Raw genomic sequence first — 18,924 nt, 5'->3', positions numbered from 1 at the left:
TCCTTCAATTGAATATGATCAAGTGTTTTCTGGTGGACAAATTCACAACAAGAAGCTCAAATCAAAGAACAAAAATCAACCCAACTTTAGCAAAATACAATTTCTAGCTCAAAATACTAAGCTACAGATCACTAGAAACTAGGACAGAGGCAGGGTAAAAGCCACCCTCACCATATATCCTTGCCTTGCTTTCAAGCACTTTTCTAGGGAATTTGAAGAGATGGGGTATTTGTTTGATGGACTTTTTGTCTAACCTCATGATTGCTCCTGAAACTACTGTTAGCCACAAAAACTGCCTGGAATGTGACAAGGCAACAAGCACAGGATTCTCAACAACCAGACTCCCAAACAGAGAATACATCTTTCAGAATAAAGCAAAATTTAGAAATACTAAGCCCTTAAGCATTAATTGGCAGACTTTATACTCTTTAAAATGCAATTTTTCAAATGGAGAAAATAAAAATATGCTCAACATTTTTCCCATTATATAAGCAAAAAAAAAATATTAAAAGAAAACAGCTGTGCTAGCAGCATTCCTTGAGCAACTATATTATTCAGCTGGATAACACATTTGAACTCTCCTCCAACATCCCAGCTAAAAGGTATTGCTTAGGAGTTAACCAGTTGCTTTCCATCATGTCTGCAAGTTTGTAACTTCCAGCTCCCACACACATCCATGTTAAAAACCATATTGCAGACATTACAATTCTCTACATTTAGAATAAAGGTCCACTTGCTTAATTTAAAAAAACAGTTGCATGTCACTCTATTTTCTACAGTCTGTCTTTGCAAGTGCCAATTCCAGAACAGTTAGGAACACTGATCACAGGACTGTGGAAAGAGCACAGATGGGATCAGTGCAATTTAAGGAAGAGCAGCTGCAAAACAAAAGGGAGCTTTGGGAGGCAAACATATTTGCTCTGCATGCAATTGATAGAAATACAGAAAATTTACAGATAGAAACATCTATTTGTAAGGGTAAAATCCTCTAGGACAAGAATGTTTTTATTTAATCATGTCAGAAATAGTGTAGCCTTCTGAGAAGGTTTATAAACGGCTGGAAGAGAACACATCACTCCAAGGATCTAGTCTGATGTGCATGTAAAGCTGGCTTTTCTGTAATGAAAATGCCATTGTTGTTTGCTGTGTAAACAAGGCTTTTCCAAGGGCTCCTTCCTCCCAGGAGTCAGACCAGCTCCTTGATCTGCCATGTCACACAGCCATGCAAACAGGCACAGGAAATATAAATAAGAAAGCAAAAATGTCAGAGGGCTACAAAAGCCATAAAGCCCATCCAGCTCAAGCAAGCATAAACTACTGATGTACAACAATCCTGGCTTACCTGTGAACTAACTAGATTTTGTATCTAATTTAAATTAATTTTGTGGGCATGGGGGTACAGAGGGAGAGTTGAACTCTGTGCAATTATTGCTTAAATCAAGGTATTACAAACAGGCATGGAACGGTGATTTTCTGCTTTGCTGCTGGATCTGCCCACCTGCCTGCAAACGTGTTAGTTCAAACAGACTGGGAGCTGTCAGCATTTTTACCCTGCTGAAAGAGCAGGGAAATGAGATTAAGCCTTTAGACACTTAGAGTACAAGTACACGTTATCAAGCCAAATAGGTCAAGATATGACTCAGCTTGAAGAAAAAAGATCATTAAGTAAAATCTACACATTCAGACATTAGTCATCTGCAATCCTTGCTGAACAAAGGAATTTAAGACAGCCATTCTTCTTCTGACTTACCCATAAACTATTTCTGGTCTAGGTTGGAAGGCACTGCCTCCTCTGCAGCCAATTAGTAAACAGTTTCTCAAAGCTGTAACATTATATTCTTGGCAAAGAAAACTATTTAGCAAAGCTTTGGAAAAATTACAAACCAGCAGCTCTCTTAATGTTCCACAATGGCAACCATTCAGAACTTTTAAAATCAAAGTATTTTTGTAGCATAGCTTTTTAATAGAAGCAAAAGCAATGGTGTATATTTATAAAACAACTTTTCCCCATTTGCTAAGAACTGTGCCATCCTGCTTAGCATTAAAACTCCTATACATTAAAATATGAAAAATTAGAAAATCTCATAATTAGAAATGTGCATCCAGACCTATTTTGATTTTCTGTATAAAAAACCACTTTATAATTATACAATTCATATTCTGTTTTCCTCTCACCACTTTCTTTCAGTGCAACGAAACTTGAATAATGACCTATACAATTCATTTCATCTTAGTTTCTCAACATGTATATCCTATTTACTGCATCTCATTCAAATCCCTTTATATATATATAATTATTCCTACCTAAGATTTTCTTTGATGGTTGTTGTTGCTGCATTTGAGTTTTTCAAACATCAAACTTCACAACAATCTGTAATTAAGTTACTGCATTTTGCAAACAGAATAGAAGCCTAGACACATGAATACTGAAAACACACTGTAACTTTTAATATTCAAATATTGGTCTCCAAGTCCTGGCTTTTCAGGGACACTGAATTTTGCAATTCGTCTGAAGTACAGCTGCTGTCTAATTAACACTGGGAATGTTAGTAGGATCACAAGCTCATTAGTGAAAGAAGTCAAAAAATAATGATCTTAAAAATAAGAATACATTATTTGTAGAGTATTTTTTGACAGATTAAAAACTAAAAGTGGCTGGCAGTTAAACTTCTGTAGTAATAATGTGAGTGGGGTGCTGGGCAAAGTGGGAGACAAAAACTACAGAGAAGGAACCGAGGGCGCTGGGAAGCAGCTGAACAGACTCTGGGACAGGCTCAGCTCTACTGAAGGGTGGGTCCCACAGTTTCTTCCTGTGCTCATTGTCCACACATTTTGAAAACTCCACAAAAAAGGACAAATGTATGGAACAATGCAATTAAAGAAGCCCACCCAAAGCTGGCTGACAGTTATATCATAAAGAGGATGCTATAATTACAAAACAATTTTCCATTTTGCAACATTATTACTGACTGAACCAAGATTGTTACAGGACTGTATTTCTACTTTTTAATAGGGGCCTTTCACTTAATACCCAACTCAGAGGGCTGAATAAATTAGTAGGCATTGCAATCAAGTTATTTAATGTCACCCATTTTTTTGTCAAAGAATATTAAATGAAATTCAGAACACACACCAATTCATCAGGAGAAGACCCTATAATCCCTATGAGGAAAACAATATGCCAAATGTTTAATCAACAATATCAAATATAAAATTATACTAAAAATATTTTTTAACATGCAACTTCAATTGATACTTCTTTCAAGCCAGAAATTATATGATTTGTCATCACCAGTAAACAAAAAAACCTCCACAAACAACTAACTTTGTTATATAAGTATGGAACACTCCAAGAAGATTCATCACTATCATTAAGTCACACAGTTGGCACAACAGCACCATAACAAGTAAAAGACATCCAACTGTATGAGTAAGCCTGGTTGATCATAAACCTGAGATAAGCCTTAGCAATCAAGAGAAAATTTTCATTGTGCCTCAAACTCATAAGCTGCTGTCATGAATTCTAATCCCACACCAAAACATAGCCAGAAGTGTTACTAATATAAGTAAAATTGTGAAAGCATACTGGGTCAAATCTGTTAAGTGTTAGATCATCCTCTTCCTTTATCTCCCTGAGAGGTATGACATAAGAAACTTGATAAGTAAACTACAAAGGACTTGAGCTGCTTTGAGAGGTTTCTAGAAATATAAAGTAAGTAGTGTCAACAAGCATCAAAAGATTATTTAAAGCTAAGAAAACTGCAAGATGCATTGGGTGATGGAAGAAAGGAGGGGCACTGGGAAAAAACCTCCCTGAAACCGACTTGCAAGTTCATCAGCAAAAGTATCAACCATTCTTCTATAAAAGAAAAGGAAGAAGAGAAAGGGAACATATCTTTTGACTTCAATAATCCTGCAGAGCTATTACAGAGAGACCTCAACTCTTACACTTCTTTAATTTTGGATCTTTATTTGCCAGTTACTTAAATAACCTTTGTGGCTTCCTGTGTGTCAGTGAGAGTGGTTCAGGTCCCAGCTGGACACCCTGTTCCTTGCTCTGTTCATTTGTTCCAGGGCAGCAGCAGCACAGCACTGCACACTGGGCTGCAGAGAGCAAAAGGAGATCCAGCCACGTCTCCATGCCAGGAAAAGGAGGCAGACCAGGCAGGCTCATTCCATCCATCCAACCCAGATGTGGTTGCTCCCAGGTGAAAACACCAGCACACCTCTGTGTCTGGTAGTTTGTTGGAAGCCATTTGCTCCTACATATACTGCCTTGTTTTGCTATTATAAGAGAAAACCTCTACCTTTGAACTTGTTCTGGGAGCAAGAATCAACTTGTGAAAATTCAGCTCAAGCAGTGCTTCAACACAAAGCAAAGGCCAAAACAGTCAGAAGAATTCAGCTGCACTGACCTGACATGGATCACTGATATAAAAAAGTTCTCATGGTAGATACTTCATTAGTTATTTTTTCAGATTTAGTAAATAACTCTTATCAATTCCTATTAGTCACTGACACCATTCAAGCGTAACACCAAACGAATAACATTTGTCAGAACACAACTTCCACTCTGCTCCTTTTGTAGAACAGCCAAGTCCTGCACAGCACATTGCTCTCCATCTCATCCTGCAGTATGAAAGTACAGCAGGAATGACACACAAGATCCTGTCACCCTGCCCAGTGCTCTGTAGCTACCCAGATTCCCTCCAGCTACCCATGCAAGCTCTAGTCTAAGCTGCATTAAAGACAAGCCCTGAAATTCTACCCTTTTTAAAGCTTTATTGTAAAAAAAATACAAATAATCATAATGTTCTACTGGTTATTACCTTCAAAAGCGATGCCGATGTCCCGGTTTTGGAGAGTTTTGTTACTGCAGACACTGAGGAGCCGTTTTCTGGTTTGGCTTTTTCACTTGTTTGAGCTTTATTTACTCCAGGCACTTTGGGCACTGAGCCAACACTCCTGCTTGCTTTCTTCATTCTGGGCTGTCTGTTTATGATGCATTTACAAACAAATCTACATGCAGAAAGAAAAAGACTTTAAATATAAAATACAGATGAAAAGCAATGTCTTTTTTTATAATGTTCTATTTAAAACCAGAAATCCAGAAAAGCAGCAAAGACCACAAATTAGAGCCAAACAAAATGCATGTGACTGACCAATGGTTTTTGCCTTTTTTTTAAGAGGGATTTTTGCTAAGGACTAAGCACTTCCTACAGCTCCACTCCAAATTATAATAATTTTTTTTTAGTTCTCATTCCACAAATGGCACTGAACCAAGGATATTTTATAAGTGACCCATGTCACTGCATCCACTCGTTAGCCAGCAAAAGAAAGGCTTATTAGGGAGCAATGTCCTTTATTTCTGACTGTGGGAAGGAAAACACTGTGGGAGTATTCAGGCAGCAGCCTAACTACCAACAACACTGGCTCTGAGAAAAGATTACCACCAGCTTGGGAACTACAGTGCTGAGAGCTAAAACAGCAGTCACAGAGAAAAACTTAGTCTACAAAAAATCCAAACAAGTTGAAAATTTCAGATTCCCTCAAATCAACTATTAAAAATCACAATAATAAACACATGGAATTTTACAAAATTTAATACAAGTTGTGTGATTACAATGATTATCTGCAAGAAGAAAGCAGAAGCAGCTCGTTGGGTTCCAGAGTCAGGACACTCCTGCAGCTTGGCCCGACCTGCTGTCTCTGACAGCAGACAACTGCCAGCACTGCCATTCCACCCACAAGCACAGATGAAAGTCCAGAAAACAAAGCTGACTTTATCCAAAGCAGGAGCAGCCACAGCAGACCTGAAAATGTAGATATTGCATCAAAACCAGCTAATTTCAAGGAAGCACAAACAGAACAGCCACAGAACAGCTATAACATGAAGCATGGGCTACCAGAAAGACTAGACACACCAGGATCTTGTCCTCGTGAAGAGGGAGAGTTGGCAGCTGTTTTCTTCATCACCCCTGAGTCAGATGCCATGAGATGGAAGAGGACAACATCTCCACCCACTTTCAGTCCTACAGATTCCAGGTGGAAGTAAGTGATCAGGTTTATCTGAGGTCAGTATCTCACAGCTGACTGGAAACATGAAACACGTCTGGTCATTTCCATCTCTTAAAAATGGAAGCATCTCAAAGGCACAAAAAGCAGACTGTTGACTGTGTGTATGAGATATTTGAAACAACACAGTGGTCAGAAGTACTAAATCATTTCAGCTAATAAAATTAACACCATTACCTTACACTTACTCCTTCAGAGCACCACCTCAGCTGCACACAAGTATATTTCAATTCAAACTTTTATCAAAGTCAGTAAAACTGCAGGAGTTTTGCCTCCTCAGATCCCTAACTACTGTTAACAGAAGCAACAGGAAGCTTCATCTTAAGACACTGAAAATATTTGTTTAGTTTCCAGATTCCCTTTAGCTCTGAAAGCTGCCATGAACAGACACAGAAAACTTTGTTCGCTGTTGCAGTTTCATCATCACAATGTCAAAAATGCACCAGTCCTGCCATACAGCTACAAGTAATGAGAACGCCTTCTCAGAAGATTAAATAACTGAGAGATAATTTGAAATGAGAGACTCCTTAAAAAACAAAAACCCAAACCAGAAAAGCCCCATGAAGGTTATATGTTTGCTATACACACATAATATTAAGTGGTACAACTGCCTATTAGATTCGAGGAGATGGTAACAGTGGTTGCCACACTTCTATTTCTTGCCTTTTTCATGTTTATGAGTCACTTTATGAGACAAACTTACTTGTGCTTTTGATCTTATTCAACTGAAAACTAAAACTGAAAATACTGAAGAGGATAGAGTTCTTTAGTAAAACTGGCATCTTTACTACTGAATGGTACTTTTGATGTTCTACAGACGTAAATAAACTGCCCATAGCACGTTTAAGGAATAACCAAATGAATTTTCAGAGCGCAGTTTGTAGCGAGGCTGACTGCAATAAATTTTTACCAAAGAAAAACTACACAGCAGCAATAAATCCAGTCAGTCAGAACCATCCCTTTTTGACAGCACAGAGAGTGAGAAGGGCAGTGCTCCGAGGAGGGTTAGGGCACTGGCAGTGATGTGACTGTGAAACATTTGGGCAAAGCCTGACAGCCTTGCCTGGCAATGTAGATAAAGCAGTGGCTCCGGCTGGCATGGAGACACCCAGCCCTGGCTACTTGCAAGGCACATTTTTCATGTCTGCAGAGCACATTCATCAGCCCTGACACACCTTGCAATGCCAGACACAGCACACATGAGTTTTGCATGCACAGTAAACACAGTTGGATCTGTTTATTACAGGTAAGACAAAAACATAACCTACTGGATGGACAGCCTCAGAAGGAGATGCAGGCTAACATTACCTTTTACAGAACAAATCATTTATATTGGTATCAATGTATCTCTGGGGGTCAGCAGTGACAAAACTCTGTGAACTCAAATGCTTCTCACCCATGAGAAGTGTTCCTGAAAACAGCCACAGTGTTCACTTCAAGAACAGCAACTGCAAAGCACAACTGATGGAAGCAAGCAAAACTCAACCATGTCAGCCAAGTATAATCCTCATGTTTCATCAGGCATTACTTTAAAATAATAATTTTGACACACAAGACCACTATTTTTGATTCACTGAAACTCAAAGGTAGAACCACATTTCCAAAAACTTCAAAGATATGTAGAGGACAAGTGGCTTAAGGGGACCACTGTTCCTATTTTAATTCCAGAGAAACTAAGCCTTAGTAGCTACTTTCCTAATGAAAGTTTATGTCATTATAGTTTAAAAACTGAGAAAAATATACAAATGGGTCACACAAAATAAGAACAAAAAACAATTAGCATTACAGGTTCTAAAAGCAGCTGCTCACTAAGACTTCTGAAGTGAATTTATGGCCTCTCTGTGCCAGTTTCTCCCCTCCTGCGTTCTCAAAGAAGGAAAAAGAAGATGAGGTTTCAGAACTGAAAACAGAAGACATCAATATTGTCTGACTAGAAGTAGAAAAACCTCTGCTTCACCCAGTTTCTCAAAAGGCAGGTATGGCACATAAAAACTTCTTTTGTGCCTCTGAAGAATACCACCACATTCCTTAGGAAGAAACAGTATTAAGAATCAACAGTAATCTTGTCTCTGCCCAACAAGAAAATTTAACAATAAATTTAAAAATAAGAAACAAAACACTCTCTAACCAAAGGAAGCTTTCTGAAGAGAAACATACAGCACTAACAATTAAATTAAAACTAAAATATTATTTCACTATTGTTTTAAAAAGAAAATACTGCATATAAAACTGCATTTTATATTTTGCCCTAGGGAGAAAGAAGGAATTACTGAAGACTTCCTTTCCCTTTATACACACTTCCTCCTCCCCCCCACAAAAAAAGGAAGAAAAAGCCACTACTAAAGAAAATACTCAGCAGGCACAAGACACCACTGGAAAACATTTGATTAATGATAACACAAACAGTATCATTTAATCAAAATGGCAAAAAGCCAAAACAACACCAAAATATCAGATAGAAAGACTGCATTCCTAAACTAAACTGTAACTATTCCCTCTAACCTGTATCCTTTCCCAGCCGTCTCTCTTTCCACAGCACACATAATCCAGGGAACACGAGAACCTTGCTCAGGAGTGCTCTCCCTGCTCTGTTGGAGGCATGTGAAACCAGTCCTGTGCTTTACACCAGCTGCAAACACAACTGCATAAATAATAATTTAAAACTGTTTTGCCCAATGGCATGGCTCTGCTCCTGACTGTAAACTGATATGATACATCCAGCCAGCCAACATGCAATGTTTTCAGTGTTTCTCTTCAGAACCCTGAGCACTGCAGTAGAGCAGGGAGGGGATGATTCCTTACTGTGATTATTTTTATCTCATCCATTATTTAATATGCTTGTTTATGTTAATATTGCTGTCACAAAAAGTAAAGCTCAGTTACAAGAGTACAGACTATAGTTTCCTATGCCTGGAAGACAATAGAGGGTTAAACAACAAAATTATTTTTTGAGAGGCATTAAGCAGAACTACCTACTAAAAGCCATTAATTATTAAGAAAATTGTAAATAATCTTAGAGTTATCTTTTAAGAGATAAAAAATTAGAAGCAAGTGATCCCTCAAACCTAAGGATACTGAGCACTTTTAAAAGTCCAATACCCAAGTTACAGATGAAATTGCTCACATCTAAGAGCAATAGTCAGTACACTTTCACTCTCTATTTGTGCAAATTCTTTGGTTTTGATATATTTGGGCTGACAACTTTGCCCAAATAATTAGGGAATGACGTTTTCGGGTCACTTACACAGTCCCAAAAGGCAGAAAAGCAAAGAGATTATAAAATGCAGCCTGATCAACTCCCTGTAAAGCACAGATACAGAACTTTCCCAAGTCTCTGCAGACAACACAGCACAGACACCAAAAATCTTCATATCTGGAATATGAAATAAGTTATATAGAAAGAGACACAGCTCTCTGCATTTGGAACTTTCAGCCTCTAAGCTGAACAAGCGCTCTACAACAATGTCTCTTGCTCAATAATTCCAAAAACATGATATATATAAACCACTGGCTTCCAGCAGCACAGAGGAAATAGTGCATTTCTTTTATTGCTTAAGATCAAGACATCAGTTTAGTGACTTGAAAGTTTGCTGATCCTAGCAGGTAATTTAAGACACCAAGGATGACAGGAGAGTCCATGGAATCACAAAGACCCTGATGAGACTAACTGGACAATAAGAACAGCAAACAAAATTAAATATAGGAAAACACAAACACATCTATCTCTTGGGGGAAAGCAACTGCAGTTTCAAATATAAATGTGTTCTCAATACAGCTCAGCAAGACTACACCACTCTGATTCACAGCTTCATTAAACTATGAGTAGAGTATTTGGAATAGGAAAGAAAAAAAGCAAAGCAATTCCAGAAATTAGTAATGAAAGGAATAGAGAATGATCCATAAACACAAATATCACACTCAACAAATCAAACTTTTGCCTATCTACCCACACTTTAATTGCTATGTGCAGTTCTCTCAACCTCAAAAAAAAAAAAAAAAAGGCTTTCTTATAGATCTTAAAGGGGCAAAAATAAGATCAAAGATACATAATAGCTCCCACGAGACATCTCAAAGGGAACATGGCAAAAGCCTATCAAATCTGGAATGGCATCGAGAAGGCAGACTGGGAGTTGCTGTTAATCATTTTTTCCAGTTCTAAAACTAAAGACCAGCAACTTAATTCAGAGCCAGGTTCTAAATAAAAAAAGTGACCTGTATTTTTAATGCATATTGTGTGAGGGGATGGGGAGACTGACCATGCACAAGGTACAGAAATTTCCTAATGGCTGTCAAATATCTGAGCATAAAGGGCTCAGAAACCCCTCTGAGAAAATCTAATTTCAAGGTGGGAAGGCAGTCAGGGCAGGAGGGAAGACTTTGGGTTTTTTCCTAAGGCATCTGCCCACAGCTGCAGGTGGGATGGAGCTCTGGGTGGGCTGGATCCCTGGGCCAGTGGGGCAGTGTCTGCTACGTTCTTTGTGCTGTGAGGAAAACACACAACTGTGCATTGTAGTGCAATGCAGAGGGAGCAACACAGGGCTGCACCCCTGAACAATGGCTGCAGGGACTCATTCAGAGAGGAAATACCTTCCTATTGCTTTCTGTCTTAAACATTCTGAAGAGCCATTACAGTTTTCCATTACAAGTTGTGGAATTGCAAAAATAGGAATTCTGCATTTAAGTTATGCTATCCACCCACTGTTTTCAAGACACATTTGCTATTTCTACTTCTCTTTCAAACAGAAGGGAGGAAAGACCAGAGCTTTGGGAAAGAATTGGCTGTTACACACCTCAATTTCTCTACTCCTTCTTTGGAGAAAATTTCAGAGCTGTAGCTGCTTCGAGCAATGTGTAACCGTTGCAATACTTAGCATTCCAGACAAGTGACAGGAACATTTACAGAACTCCTGAACTCACAAACTGTGCTCTAAAAGCCTTTTCATAACAAAATTAAATTATGTAGCCTTGTTTTCAAGCTCTTATTTCAAACAACTGCTACTTCAAATCACTGCCAAGGAAAGAAAAAAACAACTGTTCATCAACTAGCATGGGGAAACTGTTCCACAGGGAAGGGGACCACTGTCCATAACTTGGTCTCAACATCAGTTTCTACACTGACTGCAGCTTCAGAAGACTTATTTAAATTATAGCTTTGAAAAACAGAATAACAGACCAGGTAAATCCATACCTTACTGGTATCCATTGTTGAGCTGATTAAAAATCATTGTATGTCTGCTCAGTGCCCATAGCATGCCCATTAACTACAGCTGCTCACAGTCCAGATCAAAACACCATCCACATTACTATTAAGTAGGGTTTGTTTATTTGATGTTGAAAAGACAGGTAATTTGGTTACATTGTCATTTTTTACTCCTTTTGTGGGAAATTTCACAGTTGTATCCAAATTTTAAGCCACACACTAAGAGGTGAGGCAGCATATACCTATTTCCTGGGTAGCAATTACACTTCTATGTCAGACTTTACATGCCTGAACAAACAGCAGACAACCTTCCTTGTAAAACCCTTGGGTTAATATTCCAAATGACAGAGACAACACCTACAGTGACAATTGTCTTCCAGGATAATAAGAAAATTAACACACTCATTTCCCCAGCCAAAGGACTGGACAGCTTTAAGTATAAACCCCATTAATCTAAAAAGTGATACTTGATCAGTTAACTCCATTAACTGGAAGTGCTCTTACCTGTTATTCCAAGCAAGTGTTATTCCAAAAATCAACAACCTTCCGGTTACAAAGGTGTATTCAGTGTCCTATAACCTTAAGCATATACTGTATTCCTCACACAACAATCAAAGTCCACTGGTGGAATGCTTACACTGTTAATTGCTGTGATTCCTACAGGTATGAGTCCTACTGACAAACACATGTGGAAATTCTCCTGGCACTGCCTGACAGTACTTTCAAAACCAGCCATGCCAATTTTAAAACCAGGAGAGTTGGTAGAATAGCACAACAAAAGGTATACAACCAACACAACAGCTTCCTTCCCTTTCAAAGTGACTTGCTCAGCATACATTTCACTGCAGTGCTCTCTCTCCCACACAGCTGTTCCCAAAAGTGCTGCCTACAGCAGGAGACCAGGGGTGACCTCCTCCCTTTGGTCCATTGTAAATGTTGTTAGCTGAACTCAGATATCAACAACTGCAGCAAAGGCTTCTGCTGCATCGAGCTCCCAGAGAGGAGTAAGGCAGGCAGCAGCCAGGTGCCCATCACGGGAAGGGGGACAGAGAAAGGACACGGAATGGGCCATTTCAGGAGGCAGACCAGTAGCTCCCAGCACACGTGTGTTACAAGTAAAACCTGTAAGAGAAGTGATTAACTCTGACTAGGTCTCATGCTCATCCAAAACACTCCACCAGATCTTCAGTTCATGCAAAATCAAAACACTCCAAGTCCTGATACCAGCATGGTTATGATGATAGATCTGCTCTTACCAGCAGTTGATTAAGTCTCAACCTGAGGACTTTCTATTGCCTGGCCATGGAACTGGGAGGTGACAGGGTGCTCGCTATGTCCACCTCACCACTAACCTCGTCTGACAACATTCTTGAAGGCATTGCAACCAGAAAATCCCAGAGAACAGAAGAAGCAATAAAGAGATGCATCACCTGAGGACTTTCCCAGGCCCCAGGTGCTTACAGCTCTGGGATTCCCAAGCCCAGAAGGACCATCCTGGTCTCAGATGCACCAAGAGAATGGCCTGAATGGGAATAGCTCATGCACAAGTCAATCTTGCTAAGGCTGGGGGAGGGAAGTGCCTGCTGGGGATTGCTTAAGCTAGTCATGAAAATAATTTAATTGTACCCTGCCACCTAAAGAGGCAGACCCACCCCTTCCTCGGTCCTCTCCCTTCTCTCCATTCTAGAGATCATAGCTCATTTTTGATGAGTTGGTCTTTCAGACAGATCAGGACTGATCTGACTCACCTTGTAATTGCTAGATACTATGCAAAGGAAGCAGCGGGACTGGGAACTGGGAACAAGACGGAAGTCTCATCCTTTCAGAGATGGTGTAGCCCCAGATTTGTTTTAATTCAGTTTCAGGCTATTGGCTGCTCAGCAACAGCCCTGCTTTAAATGAACCTCTTACTGCCACCCACCAAGCCACCAACACTTTCCAAGCCACACTCTTCCAGGACACAGACGAACCACGTTATTTTTACACTATCACCACATGACAAAAGAGGGCACTGAGGGGTCTGAAGCTTGGCTATCTATGGATTTCAATTCTGTGCAGTGGTCCACATCCTTCCTCACCTCCAAGACCTGTCAACAACACACTCATTACACAGTTTAAAGTCCTTCAGGCTTGGCAGACAGAGCCACATGCAAATCCTTCCTAAATACTCTGGTATCACTAAGGGAGGAGCAGTTACTGGCCCCAGTGTGGAAGCTCAAGGACATGAATTTGAGTCATATGGAAGAAAAGTCCTTGTGACAGATGGAGAGGTTCCCATCTACTGACAATTTCTTATTTCCCCAGGGAAAAAGGGTAAGACGTTTCTCTTCCAAGTTTTATTCCAAGCCTTCCAGAAAAGGGTGAATCACCAGCCAGTGTATGGAGTCGCTGTTCCCTGTGACAGTTTGGTTGTTGGAGCAATGCAGGATCCTACATGGGACAAAGCCTGGGAAAGCACTAAAAGCCCAGCACTAAAAGCATCCCTAGCTGATGTAGCTGCTGATGTGCCAATATCCTCATGGAATGCCATGTGCACTATCCACTGTGAAACACTTTTAAGGTATTTCTTTGAAAAGCTCCTGTATCTCCAGGTTTCCTGGCAAGCCTTTGATGTGTGATTGAATACTTTTTCCTCCAGAAAAATGCAGTCTTTCTATTAAAAAAGGCTATACTGAAGTCTTCTCCTTTTCCTTCAAATATCCTTTATATTAAAACACTAATGTCCATAACTGACAGACTTAATTTTCTTCTCTAAATAGACACTACTGATTTTTTACAGGTGTGTATATCAGAAAGATTTTCATTAAACTGTCAAGTTTTTATAACAAATATTTATATGATTTCATGTTTTTAACACAGCAAATGTAGTTCTGAATATATAATGAAGTAGACTGAAATTTCACCTGCACCCTTTAAAGTGTCTTTACTGTTTTTCCTGAGTTTTCACAAACAGAATTTACATTTTTTACAGTAATATCTATCCAGCAAACTATCAAAACCTTTGGAGAACAGCATGATGGGACCTTCAAACTTTTTCAAATTCACAGGCATGCCCATACTACAGGTTGAGGAAAACCTCTCCTTTAGTTTTGTATAAAACTAGAAAAAACAGCAACAGTAATGGGGAAAAGTTTATGTCACAAAGTTTTCATTTTAACATGTTAATTCTTGATGACCTCAGTGTAGTTAAATCCAATGATATTGCCACATTCAGTGATGCATCTCCTATTTACAAATCCTAAGTCAAGAATAATTTGATGACAACTACCAGGAACTGTATGTACTTAAGAAGTTCATCATTTCCAAGAGACAATAATTGTCCATCTCATATAAGCAGTGCAGATACAAAGTAGCTTTGCATGATTCTGTCACTGAAAGGAAAGAAGCATCCTTTTTGTCACAGAAAGAAATAAAAACAAAAGTAGAACCTCAAGTGTACACAGTTACTCAGATTTGTGGAAGAAATCATGTCTATAAAAGCAGCTTTAATTTTCCTTTTCTCTTCCAGAAAAGCCTATATTCCTTCAGAGACTTGAAGGAAATATTTACCATTAACCATTTAAAGTGCTGGTCGCTTGTTAGGGAAGAGCAAATTGAAACAGGCAAGACCATTGTCTGAAAAGACATTGCACAGCAGATGCTACTTTAAATGCACACCCATTATCAACCCTCAGTGTCATTTGCTTTGCTAAATAAAAGAAGATTTTAGCTCAGTATAACCTGGCAACTCAGTAAAAAGAAAAAAAAAGTTTAAAATCCTATGGCTAAACAGAAAGTCAAACTAGCAGACCATTTTTATAAACTTGCCCATGTCACTTAAGACCTGTCCATACAAAGCCAACATTCTAGCAGTGAAATACGTCAAAGGAGCCTCTCCAGCACCAGCCCTCACACAACAAGGAAATTCTGCAGCCAAAGCTTCAAGAAGGCTCCATCTGCCAAAACCACTGTGTGCTTTTAATTAAGAACATCCACAGAAATGTATTAAGAAGAACACAAAGTTTCAGAGAGCGGTAAGAACACCAGCCTCTTGGTCATGCTTTCCACTCACCTCCCCAAACACAGATCCCACAGAAAGTTATTACTCACTGCATGTACCTGTGCAGAACATGTATCCCACACTGGCCAAATGACCAAAGTCAAGGAAATGCTTTTAGCATCCAAAAAATACAAATACTTTCAGACTGATGTCATCAAATACATCACTCAAGTACTTCAACTCTACCTTAACTCTTTTTTACTCTTATTTAAATACTACATGTTAGGTGCTCAGTTTATTTTCCTGAGTAAAACTGCATATCTAACAATTAATTGCAGCCAGTCATTATCTTGGCTCCATTCTGGCACACAGTGATGGAAAATAAAATTTATGCAAGATTTATCTTTCAAAAATGACAAACCAAGTTTGAAATAAGTAAAAACTTGTTATTTACTCTTCTGAAATTTTGCTTTAATGGCTTTAGAACCATTTAATATGCAACAAGTGGTTAGTTCTAAATTATTTTTATTTTGGTACTGAAACCATGTGGATTGAAACTCTTCATAAAGTCTCCTTTCACCTAACTTCAGAATTTATTTTTGTATTTTTCTTCCCTGCAATTCAGAAAGCTACTAGTTCTGTCACTTATTTGCAACACAGTGTCAATTCTTTGCAAAAATGAAGTACCCCAACACATTCAGTTACAAAGATGAAGATCAAAAGTTGTACTGTCTTGTAGGTGTAGGACAGCAAAGGTCTTTCCCAAAGAAATTCATGCATGTATGTGTGAAAACTCTACTAATGAATTATTTATGTTTAAATACAGTGTCCTGTCATTACTTCCAGGCTGAATAACTGCTAAGTGCTCCAAATGGTGGCTTCTCTGATCATTTCAGTTGGAATAAGCTCAAAAGAAACGAGCAATAGGTTCTTTGTAACTAGTAAGGCTACCATTATGTACATAAATCAGCTTCCAACACTTGCTCTTTTTCCCTTTTTCAGTATAAAGACCGAAAATAAGACTAAATGGGGTAATTTTTTAAGCCAGGAAGTACAAACCTAACATTTCTTATGCTGTTTTTCCCAATGAGCAATACTGATTCAGTCCCATTAATAGCATTACACACTGCTAGGACTGGATCCTTGTTGGCAAGACAGGCTGCAACATCACAAGGTCAAAAACAGAGCTTCTGAATTATGTTAGTGAAAAATCTCTTGAGGAGTTTCCATAACCTCCACCTACTGAGAATCTATTTTCCTCTTTCATACTAACAGTAAAGCAAAAATGGCACAAATTTGACTTAAAAATGTTACTTTTAAGTATATGTCTATTAATACATAAAATACTGACTGTACATGAGATTTATTTTGTAATTAAATCTTTGCATAAAAATATCCATCCCAACATATGCTTAGACAGAAACTTCTAAAACTCGACAAGTTTTAGACCTGGCATTTGCCACCTTTAAATGATGTCCAGGTATGGCTCAGGAAGATGCCAGCTGGCAAGAAGCAAGCCACACCAATGCCCAAGCTGGCAATGATGGGGCCAAGCATGTGCCAGATCTCAGCCTAACACCCAAGCTGTCTTTGATTTGCTACTATGGACACATTCTCCACTGAGGGAAATCTTAGCTCCAGCCTGATGCAGAAGACACCTTTGGCAGATGCCTAGAAGGCCACAGATATCACACCAGCCTAGAGCAGAGAGGGAAAGGGGAAATACCCCAGAGATGCAAATCACAATAGAAGGTAACAGTTCACGACACCTGGAAATCCTTGCACAGAGATTTTCCCACTGTGATGTTCCACCATCATCAGACTTTAATATAACAGACCCTCATACAATCAAAAAGAGAAGACAGATCTTTACCGATGATCACACTAAAACATATGTCAACAATTAGCTTGAACAGATAAAATAACTGTGAAAATGTGGGCTGCATTATCTAACTAAATGGCCCTTTATTTGACAGAAATAGAAAAATACGTTTAAAATATTTGAGACGTTTTATTCCCAATTATGTATCGTATTCAAAAAAGAAAGAAAAAGACACATATTATCTTCAGCCATACAAAAACATCTGAGAAATCAAGGGGTGTTTTCCTTACTTCACCTAGTTTACCAGCCTGGAATCTGGTCTTTCCATTAGCTGAAAGTGAAGTGGCAGTGTTACGAGAAACATGAGACTACACCCGTCTCAGTTTCCCAGTTTTAATCTCAGACTATTTACAAAGACCTTCTCTTTTCATTTTTGTTAGCAACTACCTAACAACACTCAACTAGACTGGAGACAAAGAAACTGCTTCTCTTCTTCTGAGCTACTGCAGCACTATATCGTGATCCACAGTGTTAAAAGCAGCCACTGGCTTTAATTTGCCTATCTTTCAGCAGCCAAAGTCCACACTATTAATGAAGCAGGAAGCAGCTCCAGAAAGTTTATGTTTGCTTTCAGGGTGAGCAGAGCTTGCACAGCCTATGCCTTTCAACAGAACCCATGGCTCCTTAGAGCATTTTTCACCCAGCAGAACCACTTACATGATACATTTTATGCTACAAGAGAACTGTGTTTTCCAGATCCCAGCACAGACAGACACTTCACACAATCACAGACAGTGAGATGCTGTTTCAGAGAGAGAAGGCTGCATATTGCTGAGCATCAGCACAGCACTGCATTGTTTTTCTCTCTAAAGACACAGTGTTCAGAACATCTCAGAACAGGCTGGTGACTGGTTTTGTCCCAGCTATAGCAACCTGCCTTCCTACATCCCTGGTAATACGAGGTCACGACAGACCTGGAAGCTAAAATAGTGTGAGGCACAGGATGGCAGACAGCAGGCACAAAACTGGAACTCAAGAGGCTTTTTCAGCTCTAAAAAGGCAGAAAAATCGCGCTCCAGAGAAGAATGAGCCCAGAATCCAGACAAAGGTGCCCCCAAATGCACGAAAAGCCAGCTAGAAAGCGCTGAACGCGAGCACTCCATATTTCTTCTCGGGGAGCTCCACACGCACCCACCATCCCTCTCGCAGCCAGCAGCCAGCAGCGTGAAGCGAATGATTCCACCGCGGGATGCAAATGCGGGCCAACCTGCGCCTCCCCGCCAGCCGGGACCGCGGCCGCTCCGTTCCCTCAGCGCCGGCCCCGCGGGGTCAGCGCCAGATGGGTTCCAGGGAGGACGAGGCAGGACGGGCGGAGGGTGCCGCGAGCGGCCCCTGAGGCGCAGGGGTACCGGAGGCGGGCGTGGGGCTCTGTCACCGCCGCGGGGTGACAGCGCGGCCCCTCGGGGGTCGGCGGTGAGGAGGGGCCGAGCCCGGGGCGTCTCGCAGCCGTGAGGCGCTGCGGCCGGGGCGCGGGACACAGGCCCTGCCGGAGCCTGCGCGGCCGCGGGGACCCCCCGGCGGGCGGGCGGGGGTCGGGGCCGGGCTGTGCCCGCCGGCGCTCGGCGCTTACCGGGGCAGCCGCCGCCTCCTTCCCGCTGCTTCGCAGCCCCGGGTCCGGGGGCGCCGCGCGGGCCGGGCCGGCGGGAGGGGGGGCGCGGAGGGGCGCGCGCACGGCAGGGACCCCTCCGCCCGCCTCCACCCCGCCCCCTGGCGGCTCCGCGCACGCGCCCTCCGCGGGCCCGCCCCGCGCCCGTGAGGGGAAAGGGCGGGGCGCGGGCACGGGCGGCG

General features: G+C 40.6%; 1 protein-coding gene across 2 annotated transcripts in view; it reads right to left on the bottom strand.

The window, feature by feature from the left end:
• SPECC1L (sperm antigen with calponin homology and coiled-coil domains 1 like) overlaps positions 1–18,809 on the bottom strand; it is a 60,571-nt gene extending 41,762 nt beyond the window's left edge. The window contains exons 1-2 of one of the 2 annotated variants that reach the window (XM_015644318.3): positions 18,707–18,809; positions 4,830–5,019 (exon numbers count right to left, since the gene is read on the bottom strand). In XM_015644318.3, coding sequence (XP_015499804.1) covers positions 4,830–4,982 — 153 coding nt within the window. In that variant the 5' untranslated portion in view covers positions 4,983–5,019; positions 18,707–18,809. Of the gene's footprint in view, positions 1–4,829; positions 5,020–5,623; positions 5,881–18,706 lie in introns of those variants that run through there. The other variant, XM_015644319.3, reaches the window with a different exon arrangement.
• Between the last annotated feature and the right edge of the window lie 115 nt (positions 18,810–18,924).

Source organism: Parus major, chromosome 15 (assembly GCF_001522545.3).
Source record: "Parus major isolate Abel chromosome 15, Parus_major1.1, whole genome shotgun sequence".
Taxonomy (NCBI): Eukaryota; Metazoa; Chordata; class Aves; order Passeriformes; family Paridae; genus Parus; species Parus major.
This window is presented reverse-complemented; position numbering and strand designations above follow the sequence as displayed.